The 14499-nt window shown below is 43.1% G+C and overlaps 1 protein-coding gene across 1 annotated transcript; it reads left to right on the top strand.

Moving 5' to 3' along the window:
* Positions 1–3057: 3057 nt before the first annotated feature.
* On the top strand, positions 3058–14221 carry Nms (neuromedin S). Its single transcript, XM_027950661.1, has 7 exons — positions 3058–3133; positions 6218–6273; positions 10180–10203; positions 10298–10351; positions 12002–12076; positions 13581–13616; positions 14174–14221. The coding sequence occupies exons 1-7, from the start codon at positions 3058–3060 to the stop codon at positions 14219–14221; spliced, it is 369 nt and encodes a 122-aa protein (XP_027806462.1).
* The last annotated feature ends 278 nt before the right edge of the window (positions 14222–14499 follow it).

Genomic DNA, 14499 nt, shown 5'->3' with positions numbered 1-14499 from the left:
TTTTGTTCTTTTTAATTATACATGACAGTAGAGTATATTTTGATATATACACATGGCATATAACATCCCATTCTAGTGGTTGTACACGATATGAAGTTATACTGGTCGTGTATTCAGATATGAACACAGCAAAGTTATATCTGATTCATTCTACTGTCTTTCCTATTCCCATTCCCCCTCCCTCCTTCCACCTTCCCCCATCCATTCCAGTGAACCTCTACTCCCCTCCCCCTATTGTGGGTTAGCATCCTCTTATCAAAGGCTTATTTCACTTAGCATGATAGTCTCCAGTTCCATCCATTTACTGGCAAATGCCATCATTTCATTCTTCTTTATGATTGAGTACTATTCCATGGTGTATATGTACCACATTTTCTTTATCCATCCATCTGTTGAAGGGCACCTAGGTTGGTTCCATAGATTAGCTATTGTGAGTTGAGCTGCTATAAACATTGATGTGGCTCCATCACTGTAATATGCTGATTTTAAGTCCTTTGGGTATAAACTGAGGAGTGGGATAGCTGGGTCAAATGGTGGTTCCATTCCAGTTTTTCTAAGGAATCTCCATACTGCTTTCCAGAGTGGTTGCACCAATTTATGCCAGCAATGTATGCGTGTATCTTTTTCCCCCACATCCCTGCCAACATTTATAGTTTCTTGTATTCTTGATAATTGTCATTCTGGCTAGAGTGAGATGGAATCTCAGTGTAGTTTTAATTTTCATTCTGAGATTTATTTTCTCACTGCAGAAATTTATTTTCTACTGCTCTGGAGGCTGCAGGTCTACGGTCAAGAAGCCAGAGGGTTGGTTTCCAGAAGGTCTCTCTTCTTGGCTTGCAGACAGATTCCTTCCTCACTGTGTCCTCTAGATCCTTTCCTCTGTGCACAAGCCAGGAGAGAGACAGAGCTCTGGGGTCTCTTTCTGTTCTTAGAAGGACCCCAGTCCTCTTTAGTTAGAGTCTACTCTTAAGACCTCATTTAACCTTTGTTGCCTCTTTGAAAGCCCTGTCTTTAAATACAGTCACATTAGGGTATAGGACTTTAACCTACAGATTCTCTGGGGACACAGCATGGTCCTATCAATGTTTTTGAATAGTAACAATGCAGATTTTTTCCTTATATTTTTCCTTTTCTGAATTAACATTAAAAATAAAACTTTTATTTTTGTCCTAAATAGCCAAGAAATAATGTGGACAAAATGTAAAGGAAACCTAAGTTTGATACAAATTGTAGTTGTCACAGATATTTATTTGAAAAAAATGTGTGTTTGTATATACAGCAGCAGTTAGTGGTGGACCTAGACCAGATGTTCAAGAAGAACTTGATTAATACCTACTAGAACTACCACAATAACTTTGCTGTTATGTGTGTCATCTAAAATGTTTGAAGTAATTGTGTTTGGTATCACATAGGTAAGTGATTTATGTTCCAGAAGCAGTCATTCATGTTTTCTTTGGATTCGGTAAAGATCTGCTGTTAGGCGGTGGGTATATTTTAATACAAATGGCAAAATCTCTGACCTAGGACATAAAGAATTTGGTTGGTTCTCCTTGAACCTAAGTGCTAAATACTGTAACAAATAGACATCACTATTTCTTGGTAGCTCAAGGAAGTAGGCAAACTATCATGGCTGTAAAATAATTCAAATTTCCCTCTGTGTTATGAATTGATTTTTTTTCAGAAATACCACATTTAAAATCACAAATAAATAATCTCTTCTGAGCAACCATCACCTGAAATTATTTTTTAAAAGTCCATTTATTTAAAAAATTATATAACATGACTTAGGCAAAGTAAACTAACTTAAAAATGACCAAAAAAAAAAAAAAGTTTTAAAACGTGTGTGTGTGTGTGCACATGCATACACACACACATAATATTAACGTGTTTGAGGCACTAAAATCTTTCAACAGTTTTTACTTACCCCCTAGTCTCAAAATGGGCAAAAATTAGAGGTGGGCCTACCTGGGGGTGGGGTACTATTTCATGTGTGCCATATATATATATATATATATATATATATATATATATATATATATTACTATTTTTGCAAGATATAGAAGAGTTCATTTTCCTTCCTTCTGTCCTATATCTAACCCTAAGGAAACTTAAAACAACACAACATTTTTAACTAAAATCTTTACAGATGTGACTGGGCCCAGGCATCTCTGAGTTCACATTCCTGCTCTTCTCCTTGATAGCTGAATTCCTTAATCTCTCCTAGCCTCAGTTTCGTCATCCTAAAATGAGGACAACGACCCTTTTATCATGCATTTTCTGCGAGAACTGCATGGAGCAATCCATGTGAAATGCTTAAAACAGATCCCAACATGGAGGAACTCAGCAGACGGGGTAATTTTATTTTTATTATTGTTAAATAACAACATCACCAGGCTTTCTTGAATACCGACAATTAGAAATATTTAGCTTGTTCGTAGAAACCAATCGGGAAAAACCTTAAAGAGGCCAATTTCTAACTGTGATTGAAAGAAGGACAACCGAACTCTAACTGAACTTTTGGCTTCTTGAAATATGACATCCAGGACTCCAGATGTTGTCTTCCTTGGGTGCACCAAAGGATACAAAACACCCTTTGTTAGTGGTGGAAAATAAACTCCTTCCTAGGAAGTAAGATTTCGGCATGCATGAGAGCTTGTAGATTTATGTCCATTTCTTTGATTAAAAAAATAGAGAAAAGGCCCTTCCTGAGTCAGAAGTGCTCCTCAGGCCATTATAGCCTAACAATTATGACTCTCCACTTTTTATTTTTATTGCCGGTTGGAAAAGATGACGCTCTACAATGCTTACACCAGGAGGATATTATTCTACAAATAAGGGCCCAGCGTGACATCTATGAGAAAGTCAGGGTCCTCCTGCGTCAAAGCTGATCGGTGCTCAGCCAATGGGCTCCAGGATATTGCAAGTAAAGGCACCTACTGACTGGGCTGGTCAGACACGGGGCGGGGGTGGCCTTCGCCTGGGGAACTTGGAGAAATGCTGGACCCTTGTCCTAGCAGCACACGTCTGTGGCCAGCAGGGAGAAGCCAGGCGGTAACGATGCCTCGTCTTCTTCCCCAGTTCCTTCCTGTCTTGGCCGTCTACTGCTTCTGCATGCTGCAGATCCCTTCCTCAGGTAAGGGGACCATGGCCTCTCAGCAACACTGAGACTGACCTTGACCCTCAGGGCAGTTCAGGAGGGGGTCAAGTTTCTCTCCTCCACCTACCTACCCCTCTTTCTGCCCTCCTGCTTTCTGGCGATCCTTGGTGCGATCCTTGGCTCAGTTTATTTCTGACCCTTTAAGGGAGGTTGGACAAGGGGAGATGCCGCCGCGGGACTGTGCGTACACAGCTCCTACCCCAGAGGTGTCCTGCTGCGATTGGGGTGTGAAGGGTGAGGCATGGCCCTATGTGGGTTGGGGAAGACCCCACTTAGCGCTTTGTGGTCCTGGAATTCTTAAGACACAAGAACCGAGGAGGTGACCCTGAGTTTGGAGTCCCAAAGACTGGGAATGGTCCGGCGGCTGGAGAGGGGTCGGGGGAAGAGCGCGCACAGGAGCGGAAAAAAGAAATCTTTTCAAAGCCTTTCCCCGGGGCAGGTCCCCCGAGCGCAGAGCTGAAGCCCGGGCCCTGCGTCTGCCCGGCGCGGGTCGCTGTCCGAGGTGCTGGCCCCGCGCGGGCGCCTCTCACCAACTTGAACCGAGAGCAGTTTGCTGGGTGTTTTTCCTCCTTTTAAATAGTGCGTCCTGGTTGCGCAGAATAGTGGGTTCGTTGTTGCATATTCGATCACGTACTTGCATGATTTGGTCAGTTTCATGGCCTATACCTCTCCTTCCTCCCTCCCTTCCCCTGGCCCACATCTATTGTTCTCTTCCGTTTTCATGAAATCGACACCCCCTGATTTCATGAAACCCCACCCTGCGCCTCTCTAGCTTCCACATGCCAGAGAATATACGATCCTCGGCTTTCTGAGGCTGCCTTATTTTGCTTAACCTAATGCTCTCTAATTCTATCCATTTTCCAGCAAATGCCATAGTTGCGTTCTTCTTTATGGTTGAATAAAACTCCATCGGGTATAGATACCACATTTTCTTGAGCCGTTGATGGACGCCTAGCGTGGTTCCATAACGTGGCTACTGTGAACGGTGCTGCTATAAAGACATGTCCCTGTAGCATGCTGGCTTTAATTCTCTTGGGCAAATACTGAGGACAGGTATATGGCGAGAACCAGTGCATTTGTAGGGAACCAGCAGAGGGGTCCGGGTTTGTATCCCTAATGCATTATCAGCATCTCCAAGTAATTTTCCACAGGATGCAGGGAAGTGTGTTGTGGCAGAAAAAACTATGGTGGGAAACATGGACTATTGCAAAATTTTAGATTTTTTTCCATTCAAATTTTGATTTAGAGGAGTAGAAAATCTTGCAAATCTATTCAAAGGGAAAACATATTCCAAACATTAGTATGCTTGTTTTTCCATGCCCCAATTTTTAATCACAAAATGTGGGCATTGCAAGGAGCCGTGGAGGTCATCAGATTTGACATCACCCAGAGTGTAGGTTTCCACTCTGCAGGTCCCCCAGGTCTTTTAGATTCTATTTGATTACTTTCAGTGACCTCCAACTCACTGCCACCCTAAGACAGCCAGCTGCTGTGTTTTCTATGTTGCAACAGAATCCTGTTTATATTACCCGGTTGAAAATCCCTTGGAAATTTGTGATCACCTTTTTTGGTTTTTGTATCAGGACTGAACTCAGGGGCACTCCACCACTGAGCCACAGAACCACCTATTTTGTATTTTATTTGGAGACAGGATCTCACCAAGTTGCTTGGCTTTGAACTTGTGATCCTCCTGCCTCAGCCTCCTGAGCTGCTGGTATTACAGGTATGCAGGCATGTGCCACTGTCCCTGGTGATCTTTATCTTTTCATTAATACAAACCATCTCAATAAATTCTTATAATATTGGTTTCCATCACTTTGCATTATTGAACCATTGCCATCATTGAAAACTTCTTTATATTGAGCTGAAATTTGATAACATGTAGCTTCTAGCCTTGAGCTCTATTTCTGTTCTTTGGTAATATATAAAATAAGTCTACGATTTCCTACTTTTGGCAGTTCTCAAAATAGTTGAAGGCAGCTAATATACACATCTTAATTTTTTCTCTTTCCAGAGAAATTTATGATTAGTTATTTTACTTAAACTCTACCTTATATTCTCTCATTTCAAGCCAGACTAGTACTTTTCAAGGCTTAAACACTATTATTTAAATATAACCTAACTTCGCTTTCTCTTGACTAATAGATTGCAGGGAGCAAAATACCATATAGCCTTTTTTAAAAATGTAAACTTCTCTTGGGAGTAAATTCCCTGTCCCACATTTTAGAAAAATCCAAACTTGAGGTTTGATATGTAGCCATTGAATTTCACCTGGTTAGTTTTGACCTGCCCGGTTGATTCTCTCCACTGTAGTATTAGCTTTTCTTCCACGGGTCCTATCACATGCAAATAGGAAGACATTTTCATTTAAAAGTTGGATGGAGTCCAGCTTCATGCTGACCCCAACTTTTCCCAGAACCCCACCCCTGGAGGACTTGACCAGGAAGAGACAGGTGTCTGACCTCTCAAAAGTTCCAGGTGAGTCTGAGGTACAGACCCTGCTGACACCATTTTCTGATAGTCTATCCTTATAAGTTTCATCAAAAGATAAACCAGGTCGCCAGGCACCTTATAGGTGATCCCAGCGGATCAGAGGCTGAGACAGGAGGACTGGGAGTTCAAAGCCAGCCTCAGTAAAAGCAAAGTGCTAAGCAACTCAGTGAGACCCTGTCTCTAAATAAATACAAAATAAGGCTGGAGATGTGGCTCAGTGGCTGAGTGTCCCTGAGTTCAATCTCTGGTACCTCGTCAGGATAAACCAGGTCCCCCCTTTCTGATTTGCTAATCTATACTGGGAACTCCTGAAAATTAAAAGCCAAGCTGTTTTAAATTAACATTGTGACAAATCTCAGATGGCTAGTGGTAAGTAGACCTGTGTTTTCTTGTAAATCCTCTTAACAACATTGTATCACATCTTACCTTCCCATTGACCCCACTGTATGGTTCTTTGAGGGTTTATTGTTTCAATAAAATCTCTGTTTGTTTTTCATGGCAAAGGCATAAAAATAAGTGCTGTGACCTCTTTTCTCTAATTGATGCTTTTATTATTTCTCATCCTAGGAGTTTCTCAACCTTCAGTGGAGCCTCCAGATGGTTTGAACACAGTGCAGCTTGAGGTACGCTGTTGTTAGTACGGTGAGATTTTTTATGTAGTCTGGGTCTCGAAAATATCATGTGGATCATGTTCACTTAAATTCATTTCAAGGTCAGATTTTTTGTTGCAGCAAGAACTCACTGCTGCTGTTTCCACGGTCCCATTTAAGGCACGCTGACGGTTGGGTTGAAATGCGCTGCCATTGTAGGAGAAAATCATCCTGTGTTCATAAATGGAATTTTAGAATTTTAAATATGTTCTAGTAGAATTTTATTGACCAAGAAATTCATTCTTTGATTTGTTTCCCTCATTTTGCTCTAGAGGCTGGTATATTGTCTGAATCAGCGGGCAGCTCTCTTTAACCAACCTAAGGTAAAAAAAAAAAAAAAAAGCTAATATAAGCTTGATAGTTCTTATAAAAGTGCATGATCTTACATGACAATTTATATCTTCAATAAATTCCTTATTTTGCTACCTACAGGAGAATGCTGTGTGTGTATTTAGGTGTGTATGTTTGTGTGTGTAAGGATATGGGTTTTAGGAAATACCAAATTTTTCTCTTAAATATAAACTACCATAAAATTATTAGTAGTTCATGGGTATTACAATTATCATAACCACATACAATAAAATTAATCACATATCATGATTCATTATAAATTTGTATAATATGATAAAGCAGTTCTCCAAAATAATACATCTTATGTAAAGGATCTAATAGTAACTCCAACGAAAATAGATCAATGGATACAAAGTAAATGTTGATCTAATCAAAAGGGAAATTGTGAGTCTCAGCCTGGTTCATCTTTCCTCACCTGGAGCCACATCTCTGGCTTCCTTACCTCCCACCTCCAACACACCATGCTCCAGCCACAGCCAGCATCTCACGAGTCCTCAGGTGCACCAGGCCCTCAATGTCTTTGCACGGTGTTTCCCTTCACCAGAGATGCCTTTGTCTCCTTCACAGGCTGCAGTTAGGAGCCCAGACTCTAAAACCAACTACCTGGGCTTGACGCCCAGCTCTGTTCAAACTTGGGGTTTTCTTAACCATTCTGTGCCTCAGTTTCCTCATCTGTAATATGGACATAATGGTTGCACCGGCACACATGTTGTGAGGATCAGTTGGTCTAATGTATGTGAAGTGCTTTCAACAGTGACCAGAACATGAAACATGATAACTTATCATTAAGTGGTTACCATTGTCTTTTTTAAGTTGTTTTGTGATACTGGGATTAGACTTAGGAGTACTCTACAACTGAGTTACACCCTGGCCCTTTTTTTTTTTTTTTTTTTTGGTACCAGGGAAGAACCCAGGGGTGCTTAACCACTGAGCCACATCCCCAGCCCTTTTAATTTTTTTATTTAGAGACAGGCTCTGGCTAAATTGCTTAAGGCCTTGTTAAGTTGGTGAGGCTGACTATGAACCTCCAATCTAGGCCACCCAAGCCACTGGGATTACAGGCATGTCCCGCCACACCTGGCCCTTTGTATTTTTTTTTTTTGAGACAAAGTATCACTAATTTGCCCTCAGAATTGCAATCCCCCCACCTTGGCTTCTAGAGTTGCTGGGATCACAAGCACATGACACGGTGCTTGGCACCGTGGCCTCTTGATGCAAGTAATTCTCCTTCTTCAAGACTCAACTATCACTTACTGGTCAAACTTCACGAATGATCATGCCTGTTTCTTCTTGGCTCCAGTTTGCCATTAGCAATATGTGGAGACAGTTGTCATGACTGTCCCTGTAGCCTTGGTTCCTGGAGCCAAACTCCAAGGAGAGAACTCGGAGTTCTCCATGTCCTTGGTGCTGCCTCCCCCCCCCCCTTAGTAAGGGGGCTCCTTATCCCACACACAAGGCCGTGAGGGTCTCCCCTGCAAAAGCAGAGGCTGTGGGGTTGTGCTACCCACAACATTAAACTGGGTGGTGGGGTTCCTAAGTGCAAGGCCCCCTTGGAATGACTTTCCTTCCAGCGTCTCCCTTTGTCCACAGTTGATCTCACTCATATGGAGAGATGGTGGCTCTTCCTGGGCTTGCTGCTGCCCCAAGACGTGATCTTCAGCATTTCACTTCCCTTCCTGGGGCTTGGCTCCCTCAGCTGCCCAAGGGCTACCGGAGTCACCTGGGCTCTGTGTCCTCTGTGCCCGTGCCTGTTCTGTTTTCCAAAAGAAGCCAGGTCTGTGAAGCCAGGGAACTTTTATCTTGAGGCAATTCAGAGAGCAGTGATGACATTCTACAAGTAAGGCCACCTGCAGACACTCTTCATGTCTTGTGTCACCACATGAGATTAGATGTTAAGTGGGTAAAAGGGCAAAAGGTTGTTGTGAACTGAATCCTGCTATTCAGTCAAAAAAGATATTTATTGAGAGCATGTCACATGCCAGGGGCCAGGGATACATAGTGACCCAAATAAACCAAACCACCTGCTCTCATAAAGTGTATATTTTAGTTGGGGGAAATGAATGAAAAGATAGGTGAGTAAAATCTTATACATGATTTTTTTTTTCTTGGAAAAGTAAATAAAAAGTAAATAATGAAAGGAAGGTACATAGGAAATGTGGGGAGGGATGATTAGAATCAGGAAAACCATTCTCATCTTCCTCATTTTTAGCTTGAAAAACAAAAGTAATTGAGTAAAGCTGATGAATATGGAACAAATAAAAATTGTTTGTGTACACATGTGCATGCATACACACACACTACTGTGAACAGATACCAACAGGAAGACCAGAAGTGCTGGGCACTTTGGCACACACCTGTAATCCCAGCGGCTTGGGAGGCTGAGGCAGGAGGATTATGAGTTCAAAGCCAGTCTTAGCAACAGCAAGGTGCTAAGCAACTCAAAAAGACCCTGTCTCTAAATAAAATACAAAATAGGATGTGGCTCAGTGGTCATGTGCCCCTGAGTTCAATCCCTGGTTCCCAAAATAAACAAAGACCAGAAGTAGTAGACAATAAAAACATACTTAAGAAATGGTGGTTATAAAGAAGTAGGAAATTTGCACAGAACCTTAATAATGCTGGTTAGTTCTATTGGATGTCTGTGCATGTACACCCACTAAGCTCGTGTGCAAGCATGTACATATACGTGCATGGCTGAGGGAGGCAGAGAATGCATTGCTACCGTCAGCTTGCACCAAAGAATCTCTCCACAAAGTTTGCAGAAAGATGTAACTGCGTTCACAGAAATAAAATTAGAAGTGTTGTTAACAACTTTAGTTTCTGTCTTGATTGAGGCTTGAGCTGATTCAAGAGTGTTTGTGGATAATGCGAATGATGGACACTATCTGGATCAGTGTATTTAAAGATCGTTCCCAGTAGTGATGTCACAGTTGTCCTCTTCAGCAATTTCATAAAGTATGGATGTGAAAACAGACACCAGCGTTTTGCAAACGCCTTCACACCACACCAGTGAGTCAGATATGTCACGTAGATGCCTGCTAACCTCGTCGACGAGGGCAGGGTGAGGCACTAACAGGGAGTTAAAAATGAAAAGTTGAGCTTTCTGCAAGAAAAGTGAAAATTCATGCAGAAAACTTTTGGAAAACAACAAAAATAGTTGGTTAGTTTAAACCCAACCTAAAAAATTGATTACTAGGATATAACCAGCAGCAAACCAAAGGCTACAGATGTGAATTGATTTCACTGCATAGTCAAGTAATCATCTGGGACTCAATTAGATTCTTTCTTTCATGCATTAGAGAGTAGGTTTTCCCCTTGAAAGATTGCAAAGGGATCTTGTTTTAAAATGATGATGTAGTGCTGGCAACTTTCTTTATCATAAGATCTTGCACCAACTGTAGTCTTATTAAATTTGTGTAATGGAGGAATTACTTTTTAGATTGCACTATATTTCATAATGCATGAGTAAATTCATTAAGGTGTATGGGAAAACCGGTCAGTCAAAATCCCTTTCAATTCTCTTTCTAGGATAATCAAGACATATTCAAAAGGGTGAGTAACCTCCACCCCAGTGACAAGGGTGTGCAGCTTCCACATTTGAGCAAGTGACACTTGATACTGATAGAACTTTTCTTTTCTTATTTAGTTTTTGTTTCACTACTCCAGAACTCAGGAGCCGACATATCCAGTTAAAACCAGGGTCAGTATTTCAATCATAATCTTCTTCTGTAAAGGTGACTTCTCCACATGCCTTTTTTTTCCTGGATTAATATATTTGTGCAGACAAACAGAAAAGCAGGGAACCTCTAAATACCTCGTAGTTAGTGTCTTCCGAGGTGCTCCCCAAGGCTGTAGGGATTGTCTCCGTCCTCCGTGGGAGGGGGATGGAGGGTAGCAGACAGATCTGGAAAGTTAGGCACTAAACTACAGAAAAGGAAAAGTAAGAAACAAGTTTTTTTGTCATGCACGTAAAAAGACGTGCAAGAAGAACTTGGTAAGTACTGTGCTCTGTTTTCATTATTCTAAATTATTTTCTATTTTTAAATTTTGAAAAGTGCTTTGTGGTGTGTAAAGTATGCTTCCTCCAGCAGTGACTCAGGGTGGTGCATCTTCCGGACTGTTAGGGTGTGCATGTGTCATGGGTATAAGAACCATCAACCATCAACTCTTTCTTTTTCTAAATTTGAGTTAACGCCCGGAGCAGCTGGAGTAGGTGAATTTCTGTGAGCTATGATTTGAGAAATATTGGGAAGATCATAGACTATAACTTTTAGTTTGGGTGCCCTGTTACTGGAAATTCCACCATTAAAAAGTCATTTATATATTGAAGCCTTTCCAATCTGCAAGAAGATAGTTTAAAAGGAAAATACTCAGCAAAATGTTTTTTCCTTAAGAGGCAAAGACTCATCAGTATTATAGTTCTAGCAAGTGGGGATCAGGTAAGGAAGGGGATGTTATCAACAAAGGCCATCGCACCAAGGAGGGAGACGGAAAAATGGAAGGCGAAAGAGAAGCTCTGTGTGAAGGTCTACTTACTGCTAGCCATCTGAGATTTCTAACAATGTTAATTTAAAGCAGCCTGGCTTTTAATTTACCAGGAGTTCCCAGTATAGGTTAGTAAATCAGAAAGGGAGAACCTGGTTTATCTTTGGTGGGGAGGGTACCAGGGATTGAACTCAGGGGCACTGGACCACTGAGCCACATCCCCAGCCCTATTTTGGATTTTCTTTAGAGACAGGGTCTCATTGAGTTGCTTAGTGCCTCGCTTTTGCTGAGGCTGGCTTTGAACTCACAGTCCTCCTGCCTCAGCCTCCCGAGCCACTGGGCTTACAGGCATGCTGCACGGTGCCCAGCAAAGAGTAACGTTGACTCTAAACCAAAGCACCTAGGGAGGATTAATGAGGACTAGACAAGGTCAGGTGCATTCGCTTGGCATGAAGGAGCAGACACAGACAAGAAGTATAGGAAAATAAGGATGCCCTCCCGCTCCTCCGTGGAACAGGAGAGCCCATCTGGGGAGCAGGAATCTGCCAGGAGCTGCTTCTTTAAGACAACACACTTCATTCCAGTAGCACAGAGAGCTGGGGCTGATGCAAAGCCTCATTGACCCTCTGGGAATATTCATGACATGTTGGAATGGAACCCAGCTATCAAGGCAAGCGGTAGGTCTTTATTGAGAACATAAAACATCTGAGGCTTGGCTCTGAAATGGATTTTACTCTGAAAATTAAACCCATTTGTAAGGGAAGTGAGTTAAAAGGAACGCACACAGCCCTAGGCCTGCAAGTCCCCCTGGGGCTCCCTTGCAGCCTCCTGCCTGAACCTCTGTCCCTCTGTCCCTCTGTTGCAGCTGCCTGCTGTGCACCCGCTAATGCGCCTGGCCTCCAAGCTCGCCAGCAGAAAGATGAAGAGATTTCCGCAGCCAGTATGTTCTGAACTTCTTCTACCATTGTTTTGTGCTGTACAAGTTCATTCAATACCGTGGGAAATGTGTGCCATTGTCTCGGGGCTCATTTTTATTCTCTCCTTGAATCTCAGGCTCCTCTCTTGGAGGCAGAGGGGAGCTGGGCAGGAGTGTGGCTCCTTTGACCTTGGCCTTCCTTTCTTTAACCCCCTGAGATATCTCAAAAGGCCATAAGGATGGGCCCCACCGCCAGCCGGCTCCAGGCCTCTCCTCTCTTCATCCGGAAGTTGTGCTTTGGCTTGGTGCTGTTTTTCACTTCTGTCCTCCCTCCCAATGTGAAATTGGCCTTGGTAACTCCCATTGCCCCAGCTGCCCTTTGTCCACGTCTTAGAGTTATTTTTGCAAGTTTAGAGATTATCAGTTCTAGCCTGTTCAAATGATAAATCAAGGTTTTGCTGCATGGTAGGAAAAATTGATTAAAATTTCTTTTGGATACCCTGAGTCCAGGTAGGGTCACCAGCTCACTTTAATTTACCCAGAACTTTCCAGGTTTTACCTTAAAAGTCCCAAGATCTCCCCTCCTCCCAGGAAACTGCTTAGTTCCTAAAAACCTGGTTGTTCTTTTCTTCTTTTCTTTTCCGTCAGAACTGGGAATGGATCCAAGGGTGATCTATCCCTGAGCTACAACCACACTCTTTCTTATTTATTTATTTATACCAGGGAGATTGAACCCAGGGGTGCTTAATCACTGAGCCATATCCCCAATCCGTTTTTCTTTTTAATTGTATTTTGAGACAGTTGCTGAGGCTGACTTTGAATGCATTATCCTCCTGCCTCAGCCTCCCGAGTTGCTGGGATGACAGGCATGTGCCAATCATGCTGGGCTTATCCTGGTTGTTCATCTTAAGCACAGGAACAGTTGATCTCTTCCCCTGCTGACCACATGCAAGCTCTAAGGTCTTCTCTGTCTCAGCCCTTGCACCAGGCTCGTAGGCATAGAGCAAGCTGAAGATGCTGAAATGGGTTGTCATTGAAAATCTGCCTAAACTTGGCAGGGTGCCATGGTGCACTCCTGTACCATGTCCTCGGAGGCTGAGACCACGTGGGAAGATTGCAAATTTGAGGCCAGCCTCAGCAACTTAATGAGAGCCTGTCCCAAAATAAAAAGGGCTGGGGATGTAGCTCAGTGGTAAAGAGTCCCTGGGTTCAATCTCTAGTGCCATAAAACATTTTTTGTTTTTGGTCTAAACCCAGGGATCCATTTCATATTTGGAATTTTTAGAAGGTGCAAGAAAATTAAACACACCTGGACAGAAAAGGTAACTCAAATCAAGTAAACAAGCTTGGCTTCCTGAGCAGGAACTCGCATTTGGCCACAATGTTAGCCATTCCCTCCAGCTGCTTTTTTGTACCTGTCTTCCGACTACCTTGGAATGGGACCAGGGAGGAGCAGGCTCACAGCCAGACAGCTGCAGGTCGTGGACGAGGCTCCTGGGGAATTAACTAATGCCTCCTTTCCCTGCAGGATCTTGGGGTTGCCTCCGTGGACTTTACCAAGAAGGTACATGAGCCCTGGAGACAACACAGCCCCCAAAGACTCCAGAGAGAGGGACAGGGAAATGCTTAGAGCCAAAAGCCCTTCTAGAACCTTCTGGGAAGAATGATCTCATGGTAGTTACCCTGAAAATAATTCCCTGGGCACTGATGTTGGGGTTTCCTTGGGTCCGGCCTGGGGCAGAAAGGAATCCCAGGGAGACAGGGAAAATGCCTCTGGCTGCGATTATGTCATCTCCAGTCCTGCAAAGAATCACAAGGGGCCATCTGCCCTTGGAGATCCGCTCTCTGGCTCAGCGACCCATGTGACATTGTGCACACTTGGGGAGAGGTAGTCAGTGATTTCAACCTTGACCTTGCACCAGATTCACCTGGTTGAAATATAGATGGCTGGGCCCCACCCCACAGAGTCAGTAGGTCTGGGGTTGGGTCTGAGGATTTGCATTTCCAGGTGTCACTATGCTGTTGGTCTGGGACCATTCTTTTAGGAACGGTCTCCATAAACGTATTTGATGGACCTTTGATGCAATGTGGCTGCATAACAGTTTATGTTTTGTGTTGCAGGATCCCATTGCCACCTTGGGACGGCCATTTTTCCTTTTCAGGGTATAAAAGACTTTCTCACTTCTGTCTTCTAACCCCATCCACTGTAGCCATCCCTCTTTTGGTGTTACACCAAGGCAGGCATGGCCTTGATCCTGTGGTGAGCTGGTGTATAGTTGTGGGAACTCTCTTTTCTGAATTTAGGTATTGCCCACGTCCTGTGTGGGTGAGGGAAAGAGTTTCCCTTGGGTAGGTTGGGCTGGCTGAGCAATAACAGCTAAGGAAAGTAGCACAACGAAATAACCACAGAACACAGAAAGTAGTTTCAAAGAGGGGGCAGCAATAGG

The sequence above is a fragment of the Marmota flaviventris genome, chromosome 14 (genome assembly GCF_047511675.1).
Source record: "Marmota flaviventris isolate mMarFla1 chromosome 14, mMarFla1.hap1, whole genome shotgun sequence".
Taxonomy (NCBI): Eukaryota; Metazoa; Chordata; class Mammalia; order Rodentia; family Sciuridae; genus Marmota; species Marmota flaviventris.
This window is presented reverse-complemented; position numbering and strand designations above follow the sequence as displayed.

What these genes read in the sequence shown, in the direction of transcription:
- Nms (XM_027950661.1), top strand. Translation starts at nt 3,058, where the DNA reads ATGCCTCGTCTTCTTCCCCAGTTCCTTCCTGTCTTGGCCGTCTACTGC. An exon ending in ATCAAGACATATTCAAAAGG is followed by an intron (nt 10,204 to 10,297) that starts GTGAGTAACCTC and finishes TTTCTTATTTAG; the next exon opens with TTTTTGTTTCACTACTCCAG. An exon ending in CATATCCAGTTAAAACCAGG is followed by an intron (nt 10,352 to 12,001) that starts GTCAGTATTTCA and finishes CCTCTGTTGCAG; the next exon opens with CTGCCTGCTGTGCACCCGCT.